Genomic DNA, 16408 nt, shown 5'->3' on the forward strand with positions numbered 1-16408 from the left:
CAATGTCTTTACGAACAGTCTGAATGAAGGTTTTGGTGTAATGGACTTTCAATGGAAGGACAAAAATCTCTTAGGTTTCATAAAAAATATCCTACATCTACACGAGGATGAAGAATTATGACAGAATTTCCATTTTTGTGTGAACTATCCTTTTAAGAAGATCCCTAACATTAAGGTGACTCTAAGACAAACGTCAATAATAACCAAAAGCTGAATGTAATATTTTATTCATATTTTAGCACAAGTGTCTTCTCAAATCCTGAAGTATCTTCTCTCCTGAATATTTCTACTGTTCCAACAGTCTCCTTCAGACTGACCCAAACTGGGTAAGACCAGGTTTGACAACTTCTTGATATACACAGATATATATATTAGGGCTGGGATAAACTATTATTTTTTTAAACAATTAATCTAGCGATTGTTTTTTCGATGCATCGATTAATCTAACGATTAATTTTTCAGACCGATTCGATTTCGATTATCTGCCCATTAATTGACTACTAACAATTTATACATGTTGATTTACATATCTGATTGAAAAAAAAAACATGAATTCCTTAACATTGCAATATATGTTTATTGCTCTTAAAATTACAAAATAAAAGACTGACTTAAGAATGCATTACTTTGCACTTGTATAGAGATAGCATTCAATAAAACCTTGAAGCCTTGAAAACACATAGCTTACTGAAACAAGCTTACTGAAGACATAGGGCCTAGCTTACTGAAAAAAAGTTCTTCTTTCAGATGAAAATAACAACAACTTGATGTCTAGCATTCAATAAAAAATGTCTTGTTTAGAGCTTGAAAGAATACAGTAACCAATGTAAACTTGAGGGCTTTAAGCTAATACAGAGAGTGCTTTTCAAAAAAAAAAAAACAATTAACAGTGGGAGCCAGCAGCCTGCCATGGAGAAAAAAAATCTCAGAATGCTCGACATGAAACTTTGGCTTTCCGCCCTTTTTCTATCGTATCTAATGATTTTGGTTAATATGCACGAGGTAGAGAGAGAGAGAGCAAGACAGTGCTGGTGTAGTTTGAAGACTGTGAGTGTGCGAGCCCGTGTGAAACTTTGGTGTTTCGCCCTTTTTCTATCGTGTTTAATGATTTTGATTAATATTCACAAGGGAGAGAGAGAGCATGAAGCACTCATGTTGTTTGAAGACTGTGAGTGCGCACGCAGCCGGGGCTCTCTCTCGTACGCACCCTGTCAGGTGCTGCAGTCATTCTATTCTACATCACTCACCGATCAAATAAGGCTTTGACAGACGCCAAAAAAAAAAAACATCAATGCAGAAAAACCCCTGGATTGGTTATATAATGTTGGACAGAATGTTGATCCGGCCATCGCGTATATTCAGCGCACATAAGGTAAACGTTTTGCAAACGTTTTTTTAGAGAAATAAAAACAGGTCGACGAATCGGTGCGCATATTACGTATTTTTTGTGTCGACATCATCGATGACCTCGACGCGTTGTCCCAGCCCTAATATATATATATATTATTTATGTTGACCAGTGTTATAGCTTATAAAGAATGAAAGACGGAGACTAATTCCAATAAATATTTGTTTCCAGGACTCAAACGGTGTTCAAACTACTGTGACTGCATTATTAACTCAATAGGTTTTTTTTTGCACTGTAAATAGTCTACCACGTATTCCAAAACAGAAAAAGTCTCTAACAAGTGTGAAAAGAGAATAGACTAATGTACTATTAAATAATAGGTTGAGTCATTGCAAAAAAAAAGAAAAAATAAAGAAAAAGGGGCCTACCCCCATTTAGTGTGGCAGTTCGAATAGACAAGCATACAAATGAGAATACTACTGCCAGTCATTCCTATTCTATTCATGGACTTCTTTTGTAATAGCTCCCTGCTCGTCTTTCAGCTTGCTTTGAAAGCATTCTTCAACCTCTTTTCTAGCTTTGGGCACATGTTCAAGTCGAGTGACTATGCAGGCAAAACACAAGAACCTTTCAATGGTACCATACTGTGCCCTGTTATTTTAGAAGCAGCTGTAAGGCAACTTTAATGGAGAATGATTTTACTTTAGACCGGCTGGCTTGATGGCATTCCAGTCAACCATTATCTCTTCTACCATTACTAGAGAAAATGTGATATGGTGTGCTGAGCAAAGGGCAGAAAAATCCTATAATATAGTGCCCATTTTCCACTACTTCAGTAGACGTGATGCTCTCTACGGATCACTAATGGATCTTCCTTGTACCGCCGGCAAAAACAGAAGCACATGCAGAGGAAACTAAATCCATAGATGGATTAAGTAAAGCAACGCCTGGAATGTCGATTTGAAATGACAGTATATAATCATTTATTATTATTTGTGCCTTTTAATTAGTAGCTTGTCAATTATAAGTAACCTAGACTTTTATTTTTTCCCAATTAGGTTAAAGGCCACCACAGATGAGCAACATGGGTGTGTGGGAGGCACAGGAAGCCCCAGGTGCTTCAGCAGGGGTATAATAAGTGTTTAAGTGTGTGTGTTTATTTATGTGTGATGACCAAAGCTCCCTGAAACCCCCTGAAGGATTTATAGCCTTGGAGAGAGGCAAGCACATTTGGAGAAATAATTACTAATACTGCCAGAAAGTATCTCATTAAATGACAACCCCACACGAGCTCTGCTGGGCACTTCTGGGTGTCCTTTAAGAGTTGTTCTGTTTGTTGAAGTCAACATGAAAACCAAACCTTACGAAACCTTCTTCCTTAATAAAGTTTTTTTTTGTGCATAATTATTTTATTGCACAACTATTACAAAGGGGGGAAAAAAGTATTTGAATAAATAATAAGTCACTTTTTTTTCTCTTGGGTCACAAGGTCCTGGTCCTGTAGTGCCCTACGATTTATGTGATGAGGAAAACATGGACAGAATTGAAGAATTCAGCCATAAAAATTTTATAGATTTACAAAATGCAGAATATCACAGATGATGTATAAATCTCAATGTTGAAAAATTGACACTTAAGACTGGTTTTGTGGTCCAGGGTCACAAATCACAACGTGATGTGAACTACAGTCTCTAAATATCAATCTGCAAAAATACTATTTAAATTTTTCTGTGTGTGAATGGTTTCGTTTACTACACACATACTGAAGTGCACGTGACAGTGTTTTCAGCCTCTGTGTTCTCATCATGAGAACATGAACACATAATCACTAGGATTATATCACATACAAACAGAAACCTAAATGTCTTTACAGCAACCTATCAAATTAAAGGTTTGGTTTAACTTTAAGAAACCGTTACAAATATATTGTAAAGATAAAATGTAAAGATAGTACTACAACTACTACTACTAATGTTAATAATAAAATTATTATTAAAACTTTATTTTTAGAGGAATATTTACCAGAAAACATTTACCAAAATGTATTTAGCAGAATAATGTAAATAACACAACACAGTGTTTCTGGACGGGATAGAATAATAATAAATTATTTAGAATAAAATCTATTAATTAAATGCTTTTGATTACTAAAATTATATGAAACTATTAAAATAAAATCCAGAAAAATAACGAAAACTGAAAGTGGTAAAAAATAAAACATTTCATAGGACCTTAAAATGTAATATTGTTATATAATAAATAATAAATGTTAAATATTGTAATTCATTATTTCAATTAATTAGACATGCTTTTGATTAATAAGATTTCATTTAACCATTAAAACAGAAAAAAAAGCCTTCGCTTGACAAACTTATTTTTTTATTGAATATACTTTCTCACTCCAAAATATATCACATTACACAAATAAAACTGTTTCCTTTAAGGCCTTTATCTGGTAGTTTGTTTTTGTTTTGTTTTTTTTAAACCAAAAGAAATTCAAAAGCTGTTGCCTAGTTTAAAATATTTGGCCTAACAGTCAATACTTTTCCAATGACATCTGAAGTTATACAAAGACAGAAAAAAAAAAAGAAAATAAAAAAGATCTATGTCATTTTTTGTCATTTTTAATGATCTATGTCAGGAGGGTCAACAATGTGTTTTATAGGTTTACATTTTAGGTTCTGGGAACAAACTTCCTCCCAGAGTTCAAGTCACACTAAACACAGACAGATTTACTTAAGAGGTAACAATGCAGAAATTGTTCCGACTGGAACTACCATTTGTCAGTTTATGTCGCCCACTTAGTCTTTATTTCACTACAGTACACCATGTCATCACAATGAAAAAATTGAAACAGGCCATTGGTTTAAGGTCACCTACACTCTTCACTGACAAATACTGCAGAAGATATAATTTGAACAGTTTTTTTTTTCCATCATAACTGCTCATGGAGCAGATAAAAGCAACTGTGATGTTTAACATCAAACAAGATTCCAAAGACAAATCCTAAAGCTATTCTTCAATCCAGACACAACCGCTCCTCAAAGTAATGGAACATACAAAGTTACGTATATTATAGTACATTAGTTTTTAAATATGTTTATGGGTGCCACATCATAGGGCTTTCAATCTTTGGTTTATTGTGCGAGGCTAGTCTAGTCGACTAGTTGAGTAATTGATACTGCTCAGTGTTACACTGTTGCTATTGACTGTTTTTTAGTCTACGAGTTGAAGAGACAGCAACAGAACTGTATGATCACTAAGATTCAGTTAGCACACGTATACATGTGGTCAAGGTTAAATAAGTTAACCTTGAAAATTGAAAACCTGCATTCGAAACACTTCAGTTCATGTCTGAGGGTCAATGTGAGGGCCAAATAAACAGAACCACCAGAATTAGCATTCCATTAAAGATCTACAGCTAAAATATGAAATGTTTAACTTCATTTTAAGTCCACTCACGTATTCTTATGGCTGGACTTTACTTCAGGTTCTTTGATCAGTTTTAACGCAGTGACAATCCTTTCTTTCAGTGCCCATTTACAGAGTTAAGCTCTCAGCTCATTAATGAACATTAGTTTCCTGCAGGCCTGCTTTTCCTGAGGCAAGGGTCTGTGGGATCACTTGGACAGCTAGGCTTTAGTCTGTGGAAAGTGTATTGTTTTGAAGAGGCAGGTTCCAAATTGTCATGGCTGAGTTGTGGCAGCTCGGTAATGAATCTTTCTTGGTGCTCAAAAGGAGTCAGCGCTAGTCATTAATTACAACCACATGAGCCAGTCCTACTACAGCTGTCTTCCCAGTCATGGAAACAGTGCTTGTTCCGTAAGAGGTATCCTCAGAACTCCCCGTCTGCACTGGAACAACATGGCAGTACAGCTGCTGCTAAAGTAAACAAACTTCTATGGGTATGATACGGACAAGGGAGGGCTCGCTTACTCATATGAGAGTATGCCAGCCAGGCTGGTTTGTAACTGCAACACAGTATAATGTAGTTGAAAACTAAAGACACTGTAATAAGCTTTGTCCCACAGAGACTAGTTTATTGCACTCTTGAACACTTGACAATGCCAAGTGTTGCATCCTCATAAACACAAATTTTATACAGACCTTTCATTAGACAGCGGTCCATACACGCATCTGCATTAAACAAGAAACCACTCAGCTCAAGCTATAAAGCTACAAATGTATTACTCTTTCACTGTATATGACATAAAATAAATTTGTCTAAGTCCAAAATTTCATCTTAACTATTATAAGGCAACCCAGAGTATATGATTTTTGCATGTGGTTTCATTTGTTCCCATATTTTGTCAGAAATTAAGAATGCAATTTAATAAAAAACTTGTTGGTATATGGTGTCATGATTTGTTTGTAAAACTGTTTGCACGCACATTTCATGTAGAAATTTGTTTGCATGCTTGGAGAATGAGACCCAGTATCCTAAACAGACAAGAAAAATCAATTTAAAAAAAAATCATCGAAAGACAAGACAAAAATAATTTACAAATCCCAGCCAATCAGAAATGTGTGCATAGTAGGGTCTCTCTCTGCAAGCGCTCGCCACACAAGCAAAAAAAAAAAACTTTGTATTCTTTAAATAACTTTCTAAGAGTTGAGGTTATTTATTCATTGTCTTTTTATTATTATAAAAAAAGTATATTCATACTCTTCATACATATTAAACCTTCACTAAAACACAACCAGTAACTGAGCTGCCAGCCACAATGTTGCAGAAATATCTGGTATATTTCTACAGTATCACTTGCTGCGTAGTCATCACGGCTAGTTAGCATTAGTATTGAAATTGCAAAAAACAACTGAACATAAATGTGCTTCCTAACTGGCCCATAGCCCATCAAGAGTAGCTCTGCAGAGAATGATTCTCCAGGGCTGTGTGTGATTTGAGCATGCACCTCAGATCTTTGTTCCAAGAAAGAAATTCACTTGGCTAGTGGAAATATACAAGAAGCTGTAAAAAAATTGAGCTACTAGATTTTTCACAAGTTTCTTGTGGACTAGCAAAATATGCAAAGTATAAAGAACCTCTATAAAGTTTTACTTGCAGCCCTTGCACAAACCCAGGAATCATCATAAACTCACCAATTATTTTAAAATCATTAGCTTCTTCTTAGCAATTTTTAACTGACCCCAATTATTATCTTATTTACTTGTGCATGATCGTGCATGTACATTCATTCAATTTAAATTTCCATTTCACATGTATCAGACACTGTACACAAAGAACTGCAAATATCAATTTTACATGATCCATTCAATTTCCAATGGATAGAAGACCAGTCACACACTTTTTCTTAAATTACAAGATCCTATTTTATTCTGAAATACATTTTTCTCACATTACAAATGTCAAATTGACTGTGAATGCATTAACTAACTGAAACGCAGCCATCTTAAGCCTTCAAGGAGTTGCAACCATGTGTCTGTTGCATCTATTCAAGGCGTTTTCACTTTTAACAGGAGGAAAAGGTTTCAGAGGCAGCAAGTTTACATCGTAAATCAGAGCGGATGTATTTCGTGACCTAAACATTCCATGTACTGCCATACACTGAGCAGGGCCATCTAATGATCCCCCAAAATAACTCAGACACAAGAGGGCTGACGCTGTCTGTTAGCAATGAACAGCTGGATAGTGGAGATTTTTCATCCCTGTGGTGTTGGGACTCTGAAGTAGAGAGTGAAAGCTTTCTCTCTGTACTATATCAGCACGAGGATGAACAGTGCAGTGGAAAGCCATAGATCCCTACAAGGGAGAAAATTTTCAAAGTTGTGGTAAACGAGGCTTTTTTTTTTTTTTAAGTATCTACACTTCATTCCCTGTTTCATTGCAGTTCTGATACTTTGAGATGACAGTGCTTAACATACTATATTCAGTTCATCTGTACAAATTTTATATATATACTAATCTGCACAACCTCTAATTTCAATAAACACTGAATACCTCTAAAATTTCATTATGGTCTTGAGATCACTGACATGAATTCAATTCTATTTTTGTGCAGCATATGACTCCTAAAAACAAAACAAAAATCAATTGAGCAGAAACTTGCTGAAATGGAAAACAAGGTTTTTAGCAACCACCATCAAAACACTGTTTTCACCAGCGGTCTCCATAAAAAGCCAAAGCCAGTGCATTTAATTTTATGCTACGAGTTAACTTACAGATCTGAGAGGAAAGATTGTGAAATTAATGTAAATATTGCATTAAACACTGCTTTTCATCATTTGATATAAACCAATCATCAATGTTATTTAGTGTAAATTGTACACAAAATAATCACAAAGAATCATATCATAACTTGACCTAAAATCTAAAACACAGCAATAATTTTAAATATTAATGTTCTCACCAAAACTAGTCCTAACTCCAGAAATTGAGTCATTTGCTTTCAAAACGGTTACATCTGCAATAGCGATATTGGGGAAATTTAGGCTTTGCCACAAAATAGTCCTATATATATCCATTTGACATTTATATAAAGCACCAAAAAGGGTATCCATATAACCACAACCATCAACTTTTAAGTCAAGGATCCCTGTTGACTCATAAAACAGGATCTCTGAACCACATCAGTGGTAATCAGACTCCTGTGCAGAACAGGGACACCTGATTCTCTGAGGCACTGGCAGTCCAAAACTACAGGCTACTGATGTCCCATTGATAAATGCATTCAGGGACTTCTACATGCAACCCCACTGCTTACAATGGCCCTCAGTCTAACAAGGTGGTTTTAATTCCAAGATGGCATCCATTGCTGAACCAGAACAGAGAACAAAAATCATGTTAACAGATAAAGGCACAGTGGTTATTCGTGAAGTTTATGTGAAGCTTATGCTACAGATAGTTATTTGATATAAAACCTTCAGGTTCAAAATGAATACATCCTGAGTAGTGCTGCAACGACGCATCAACGTCATCGATTACGTCGACCACAAAAATACGTCAACGTGCGTGAAATGCGTCGATGCGTCACACTGTTTACATCTCGCGTAATGGCATAATGGGAATGAAGAAAGTTGCATTCCATCACAAAAACAGAGACCACTGTTATCAAAAGTATGGGAATACTTTAAACAGAGGCCAAATAAAATGGCCCTTCGTTCCCTTTGCAAAACCGATATGGTGTACCACGGCAGCACAAATGCGATGCACGAGCATCTCAGAGGAAAACATCCTGGTGTTCTCTGGTGTTACGGTTTAACCTGTTACCGTGTTATCCTGGTTCAGGTCTCCGCTGCAGATGTGATGGAACGACCGCAGCAGATTCAGCGATTCTAAAAGCACAAACTGATGTGATATTGTTAAGTGTCTAATAAATGCAGACTTGCTCATTGCATGATTCTGATATTCTTGTAAAGATTACAAGTTATTGGTATGATCACCCGTAGCAGCCGAAGTAAGGATAAAATAAGAAATAAAGTAAGTCTGTGTTGGCGTGGCGTTAGGGGCGTTCACATATTGCACCTAAAAACGCGTGGAAAACACTAGTCACGCTGCTTTCTCCTTTCCAAAGCACTAGGGCAGTTGCGCCCCAGGGGTGTCTGTCTTTGCTAAGCAACCATGACGTGCTCTCTCCATGAAGACGCGGAAATTCCAGCAAAGGTTAAATGGATTTGCAGCTCTAAAAATCGCTTGCAGTAGCTCTGCTACTAAATTTATTTCAAAATGGCAATCCATATACAGCTATGATCAGCTGTTCCTTCATCTTGGCTGAGCTTTCAACATTGTTACGGGAAAGAATGAAGCTGATTAGTTAGTTCTTGTCACATGACCTGCAGTGCCCTTGCGGCATTCTGAAAAGTTGAGATGTTTTTAACTCGATGCGGTGCGGACGTGCCTGTTTTCGTGTGCGCATCGCGACCGCATCACTTCCATTATGAGCGTGCATGCCACACGCCTACATTGGAAATAATGAACTTGTGAATATGTGAACGGCCCCTTAAAAGACAGCGCACCGTGAGACAACAATCACAAACCACCGAGCTACCCCGAATCAGCTCCAGATCTCTGGAAACCACGCTAAATCATAGCAGAACCCTGACTACATTTTATGGCTTGTGATGCTAAAGAACATTTCATGACGTCTCAGACAACTGTAAATTTGTGGCTACTGTGGTTTAATTATAAACGCTATCGTAAACTCATATTTACCATAGTAAAATAATTTTCTTTGCCTCTTTATTCTTGTATACTGTAAAAACTTCAACCAAATCGGTTGAAAATGAATAAAGGTTGAATTATTATATTAGAAGTTGTACTTATATTTTTTTGTAAAAGTTATCCAAAGGATTCATTAGCTAATCAAAAAAGAACATTAGATTAATTATTTATTGTAATAAAAGTAATCGTTAGAGTAGTCGACTAATCGAAAAAAATATGGTTAGATTAGTTGACAGAAAAAATAATCGTTAGTTGCAGCTCTAATCCTGAGTAGGTTCCCAGAATGCACAAAAAAGGGACAAAGCAGCAGAAGAGCGAAGAGGCAAATCACAAGGTTTTTTTTTTTTTTTTTTTTTTGAAAGAGCAGCTCCATTCCATTTTCCCCAATTTTTATTTTTTAAAGAGCTTCATTCCAGCCTTCATCACAAGACAAATGCCAGAGCACCCAGCATAAAACTACAGGTGACATGTTGATTATAATAACCTGATATGATCGTCAAAGAGTGTAAAAGCTCACCATAAAGTTCATCAATCATCACTGAGGAGACACAGAAATGCAGAGCACCCAGAAAGAGGCACTCATAGCCAAGCTTTGGTCCCAAAGTCAATCGTGACAAAAAATATGGAGGTCAGCTTTACTGGGGATAACAGAAAGACCAGAGGTCAATCATCTTTCAAACCTGATTGCATTTCAAAAAAGCTCAAAAGTTTAAGGACTGCATCACTTGAAACCTTATACTCCATATGGCCTAGTAGAAAGTCTAATAGTCTAATAGAAATTGCTATCAATTTATGCTGAAAGGGTAAACCCTAAAAACAAGTTCAAACAAGGCTGCTCTAAGAATGCCCTTGTCTCTGCTTCTTCTTTCCAGCAGGAAATAGATGCTCCACCGGCAGCCCCCAAACCTTTTAACTTTGCTGTGACATTAGCAATGATAATGACTGCTTTTAAGCCCAGCCACAAATACCCAGCAATTAACAACCTCTAATCAGTTCTCGCTGCATTAATCACAGTGGTGCTGAATCAAAAACCTAGTCTGAATACAAACATAACAAGCGCATCACAAAGCCTTTTAGGCCATCATTAAAAATATTCTTGTTTGCCGTAACCCGACCGACCCTGTCAATTTAGGACCGATTCAATTTATTATTACTTGCCGGTTGTAAATTTGCGTTAAGACCGACCAATTATTTTTTTTTACTCTTCAAAAAACTAATACAAAAGCAATAAAATAATATTCATTATATTTTAGTAAGTATTGTAAATGTATAAATTGAGTAGGCCTACATACAAATGAAGGCTACTTTCTTTCTTAAAAAAAAAACAGTGACGTCATCTATGTTTACACGGATGTCACACTATGGCCTGTGAGTTCACTTCGTCTCAGACTCTCATTCACTGTCAGAGTCAGCGGTTCACACTTGGTAATGATGGCTTCGGCTGCAGTAAACAAAATGTTTTCGGTCACTGTTCAAAGTCATACGGGTTAGGGCACCATAATACATCTAAAACATTCATTAAAACAGTTCAACACTGCTTTAACTTGGCACGAAGTTCTGGAAAAACTATGCCCAGATCTTTTCACGTGTTCGAAAATCTATTGCATGAATCAATTGGACCAACCAACACAAGTTTCGAAAACAGGAAATTGATTTTAACGAACTGCATTGTTATGGGAGTCCACTCTGCTTATTGTTTTTCAAGAACGTTGCACTCCTGTTTGAGTGTTTGTCATTGTGCACGTAACTTCACATCAATAAATCATCAGAAATACTGGTCTTTACCAATATATTGAATCTTTACATCTTTCCTGCCAGTTGTCCGTGGATTTACCTATATTTGGTGTTAAAATGTATTTAGACCAAGCAAAATTGATTTTACAATCGATTCAATGAACACTTGTCTCTCAAATCAAACAGGATATTTTTCACAAAAGTGAACACCCAAGAAAGCAAAGTAAACGGTCTCTCATTTGTAGGTTGCATTGACACCTTTCGGTGGATTCAAGTAAAACAGTACCTCGTTTTTTTTTTCTTCTCACCTGAAATTCATGCAATAAACATATTTTTGACAAAGATTTAAATTGTTTGTGGTCTATATAGCCTGCATCAAAATGAGGTTTGCAATTATGCGCCCAAAGGCATGGGTTGAAGTCCCAGTCAGTGATGTCACAATATGCTAATTTGTTTAAATTCTTACCCAAGTAATCACCATCACCAAAATTGAGTTTTATTTTTTTTTTTTTACATTGAAACTAGAAAAAATATATATATAGACCTACCTACCAACCCTTTTTTATTTTTTTTTTAATGTTACTGCAAACCAAAATATTTTTAAGGATTGCCTTATCTTCAAGAACCATGAATGCATTAAATTATTCAGAGTACAAAACACTTGGTTTGTCCACTAGTCTGGAAAGAGGACTATATTCTGCAAAAAGTTACATTTAAGGCAGAGCCATTAAGTCATAAACAAACACATAAATAATCATATGTTGTTAATTAACACCATAACTATACCTATAGTTTTTATTAGGATTACAAGAGTATGACAAATGTATAAAAAAATGCACTCTCTCCCAAAACACACTAACCCTAAAGCCTAGATCACACAAGAAAAAAATCATGTAAAATTATGAGCATCAACAGGCTTTCGCATTGCATTGCTTTATATAGTTTGATTCCCAAAAGCAAAACTACAAAAATTTGACATTATTGGGAGGTAATGACAACAATGTATTTTATGAAAGTTGGTCTATTATACTGTTATAAAAAGCTCTAAATCTGGTTACAAACTTACAGAATTTCATTCATTGCCTTTTGTCTATATAAATATCAGCACCAAATCATTTCCAGAGTTAGATGTGCCTTGCATTTTCAGTGTTTACTGACTGGCCTGACACAAAGCAAAAAAGGAAAACTCCATTGTGCGACTTCTGTCAAATAAATCTGACACACACCGATGAACATGAATGACTGAGATCAGCTCATACACCTCTGCTCTGCATCTAGTGCATGTGTGTGATATAGACCTTACAAATCACCACATAATTATGGTTTCCTATAGCACAAGCATGTAAAGCTTCGGAATACACTTGGAAAACTTTCTAGCAACCAGTTTCGATCTAATGACAAACCCATTCGCTTTTTATATTTCTTAAATAGCTTGCTGAAGAAAAACCTCATAAATATAATTTCACATGTGCATTTTGTGACATTTCAATAAAGATATTAAAGCTTTTCTTAAGCAGAAGCTGTCTGATTAGAGATTACAAAGACGCTGCGGATTGTTTGGCCTATCAAAGCTAACATATGGAGAGCTAAGCAACAAAGTTTCAGCAGTTTTTGAGCATGTTTAAAACAACTTGTTTACTTCTGGACACTTAATAGACACACGAGATGGATTTTAGTAGTTAGTTAGAAGCAAATACAGTTAATTTGACAGAGTGGCAAAAAATGCTGGTTCTAAGAAAAACTTTGGATAGGGCAGGAACATAGTTGAGCAGACGGGGAAACAAAGTATACGCACCCAAGAGTTTCTTGACCTCTTCCTCGCTCATGAAGACGTTCACATTCGGCCTATTGTTGTTGTTTGTACCCAGCGTGTTGCTCGGATTGGTGAGGCATCGGGCCCCTTCCAGAAACAGGAGGAGAAAGAAACCCCCCAGCCTCCACAGTACCGTATGCGGCCAACTCCGGGACACCGCCGACACCGCGCCTCCACCGGAGCCCCGCGCTGGCAGAAACATCACAACCCACCTTCGCGTAAAAAAAGTCTCTGCGATCGAACTGCGCCACGGAACCTCATCCAAAACTCGAGTTACTTCTTCCCGAGGGCGACATGCTACTAGATTTGATGACGACGCTCTCTGTCGACCCCTCTTTCCTCTCCGTATTGTCCCCCTCACCCGACCCGCCGCCGATAGCTGTCCAGCTAACTTCTGTTAGCTCGCGCTCAATCTCAGTGAGCGCACAGGCGCGAGCGGGACAGTTGGACGTTATTAGACCGCTCTATCTCTTCTGGGAGAAAGTCCTTAGCTTCTATTTCTTAAAATAAAAAGTCGAGGGACAAGCCACAAATATTAACAGTACCCCAAACAAACAGCCATTAAAGTGTCTCTGTCCAGCTCTGTCCTTTCATGGTCTCTTCCACCCCCCCGCAATCTCAGTTTTCATTGAAGTAGGGGGCGGCTAGGGGGAGGTAGTTTAAAACTAGTGCGCGCACGCACGGACGTTTACGGGCGCGCTCCTGGAGTGGTGTGTGTTTAATGTAATGATAATAATACAGTCAGGTGACAACTGTAAGCTTTTGCCTAGGCCAGTTACTGCCTGTTGAATCCGTTTGATCTCAAACTCTTTTTTTCCTGAAATATTAAACGCGTTAAATGCGTTAAAGGAAAATGCCAAGTTAACTTAAACCAAAGTGAAAGTTAAGAAACAAAAGGAGTTAAGAATGTTCCATTAAAGTTAAAATGTAGGCTACTTTGACGTCAATATTGTACATCAATATATGTAGCCTATTTTATTGTTTTAAAATGCAGCCGTAAAAAGTATGTAATAAAGGCTATATTAAAATAGCCATGGAATACAGTGAGGAATCTGTGACCTGAAAAAGACTGAAGATATCATCTCAAAAATAATATCTGAAATTAATATCACATAAAAAGGTGGGTTTTTATTTTATCACTAATGATGTCACTAAGAATTAATATTTGATACAGATTTGATGGATGTACAAGAACCTTTGTAAAAAAAAAATTTCCCTTAAATTGCAGATGGTTGTTTGTAATATGCGAAGAAACCATGTTAAAGCTCATTATAGACTCTATCCCAGTTATCATTTCTAAAATTCTGTTCTCTATTTGCACACCTTGTCTTGAGCTGGTCTTTACTTTCTCAGCCTTATACTTATGCACTTTTTTTTTTAATAGAACATGATAGTATTTTGTATATAAATGTATAGACATATTGCTATTTTCATTTCTGCAGAAAAAAAAGCAAAAAAAAAAAAAAAACAACTAATGGTACAAAAGCGGATACTGGGGTAATAATAATAATAATAATAATAATAAAGCTACACATTTGTAATTATTGGTACTTACTACATATGCACATATTAGTACCTAAAAAGGTTCTAAAGTTCACCTTTTGAAAAGGTATAATTTCATTGGCTTTGTAGTTGTATACTGTGCACACTGAAAATAAAGCTGAATCCAATCTAATGGCATAAATGCACAAACTGCAGTCCATTTCTTGGTTTAAGTGCTTTCTTAAAAAGGCTAAATGAAGAAAGACCAGGAAATTGATATCTGTAGCCATCTGCTTTTTGTCACCACTTACCTGGGACTGTAGAATTGCAGTTTAGTGGGCTAGATCCATAACTACAACCATGCCCAAAAGTTTAGTGACAAATTGTGTGATTACTTTTCCACGTTTCTATGGTATACTGAAGTTTTAAAGGCTTTTATAGGCACAAAAATAAATAATATACAAGAGTCAGTATTTAAATGTTGACCCTTGTTCTTCATAACTTCTGCAATTCACTCTGCCATACTGGACATTAACTTCTGGGCCAAATCCTGACTGATGGAGATCCATTCTTGGCCTTATTAGTTCTCAGGGTCGATCACGATTTGTGGTCTTCTGCTCTTCCACTTGCCTTTAAAGCACTGACCACAGGTTCTCTATGGGATTGAGATCTGTGAAGCTGCCTGGCCACGGATCCAAAATTTCAGTGAAATGATATTTGATCCACTTTATCTCTCTTGCTTTGTGACATGGTGCTCCATCATGCTGGAAAATTCACAGATCACCAAATTGCTCATGGATCGGTGGAAGTCATCACTCTTGCAGGTCATTTTGATACCTTTCTTTATTCATTGCAGTGTTTTTGGCTAAAAATATGAGAGAGAGTCCACTCCATTGGTTGAAAAACAACCCCACACATGGATGGTCTCAGGATACTTTACTGTTGCAATGTCACAGGAATCATGGTAGTGTTCACCTTTGCTTCTCAGAACAAACGATTTTCCAGATGTCCCAAACAGTCAGAAGGGAGCTTCAGAGAAAATAATGTCCAATCCTTGTTAATCCTGTAGAATTTCAGTCTGTTCTTGAAGTTTTTCTTGGAGAAAAGTGGCTGTCCTTCTTGACACCAGGCCATTGTCCAAAAGTCTTGGCCTCACTGTGCTTGCAGATGCTCTCACACCAACCGGCTGCTCTTCCTGAGCAAGCTCTGTACTGCTGGTGACACGATTCTGTAGCTGACTCCTCAGGAGGAGACTGTCCTGGTGCTTGCTGGGACATCCTGAAGACTTCTTCACTGCAGTCGAACCTCTCTCCTTGAAGTTCTTGATGATCTGGTAAATGGTTCTTTCAGGTGCAATAGTCTTGTAGCAATTCCTTGCATGTGAGGCCATTTTGATGCAATGCAATGACAGCTACACATTACCTTCTTTGGAGGTAACCATTGCTAACAAGAACACAATGATTGGAAGCACTTCTCTTTCGTACCTCCTTTTCAGCAATCAGTCTGCTCTTACAATCTAATTATATGATAGTGATCTCACCTGACAGTTCTCATTCACACTTTCACATGTGCTGCTGAAATGAGTAGGTAATTAATGTTAGCTTTTATTTTTTTATTTTTTTATTTTTTTGTTGTGAAAAGTTAATTTTTTGGCCAATGAAGCTTTTAGCAATTATTTAAAATGCATTTGATCACAAAATATATGTCACTGACAAAACTTTTGGCCATGACCATGCATATTTCACAAAGCCAGACAGTCCCAAGAAATTTTGCCTGATAAAAAGAAGATTCTTAGCATTTTATTTATTTTACAAAGTTGCGACACCTTGTGGTAATTCACGGTCTAGCATAG

The 16408-nt window shown here is 36.7% G+C and overlaps 1 protein-coding gene across 2 annotated transcripts in view; it reads right to left on the minus strand.

Annotated features, from left to right (window-relative positions):
- The window catches only part of LOC113050626 (tyrosine-protein kinase RYK-like), a 45563-nt gene extending 31858 nt beyond the window's left edge, over window positions 1-13705 (minus strand). The window contains exon 1 of one of the 2 annotated variants that reach the window (XM_026213802.1): window positions 13057-13704. In XM_026213802.1, coding sequence (XP_026069587.1) covers window positions 13057-13276 — 220 coding nt within the window. In that variant the 5' untranslated portion in view covers window positions 13277-13704. Of the gene's footprint in view, window positions 1-13056 lie in introns of both variants that reach the window. The other variant, XM_026213804.1, reaches the window with a different exon arrangement.
- Between the last annotated feature and the right edge of the window lie 2703 nt (window positions 13706-16408).

This window comes from Carassius auratus, chromosome 31 (genome assembly GCF_003368295.1).
Source record: "Carassius auratus strain Wakin chromosome 31, ASM336829v1, whole genome shotgun sequence".
In the NCBI taxonomy this organism is placed as follows: Eukaryota; Metazoa; Chordata; class Actinopteri; order Cypriniformes; family Cyprinidae; genus Carassius; species Carassius auratus.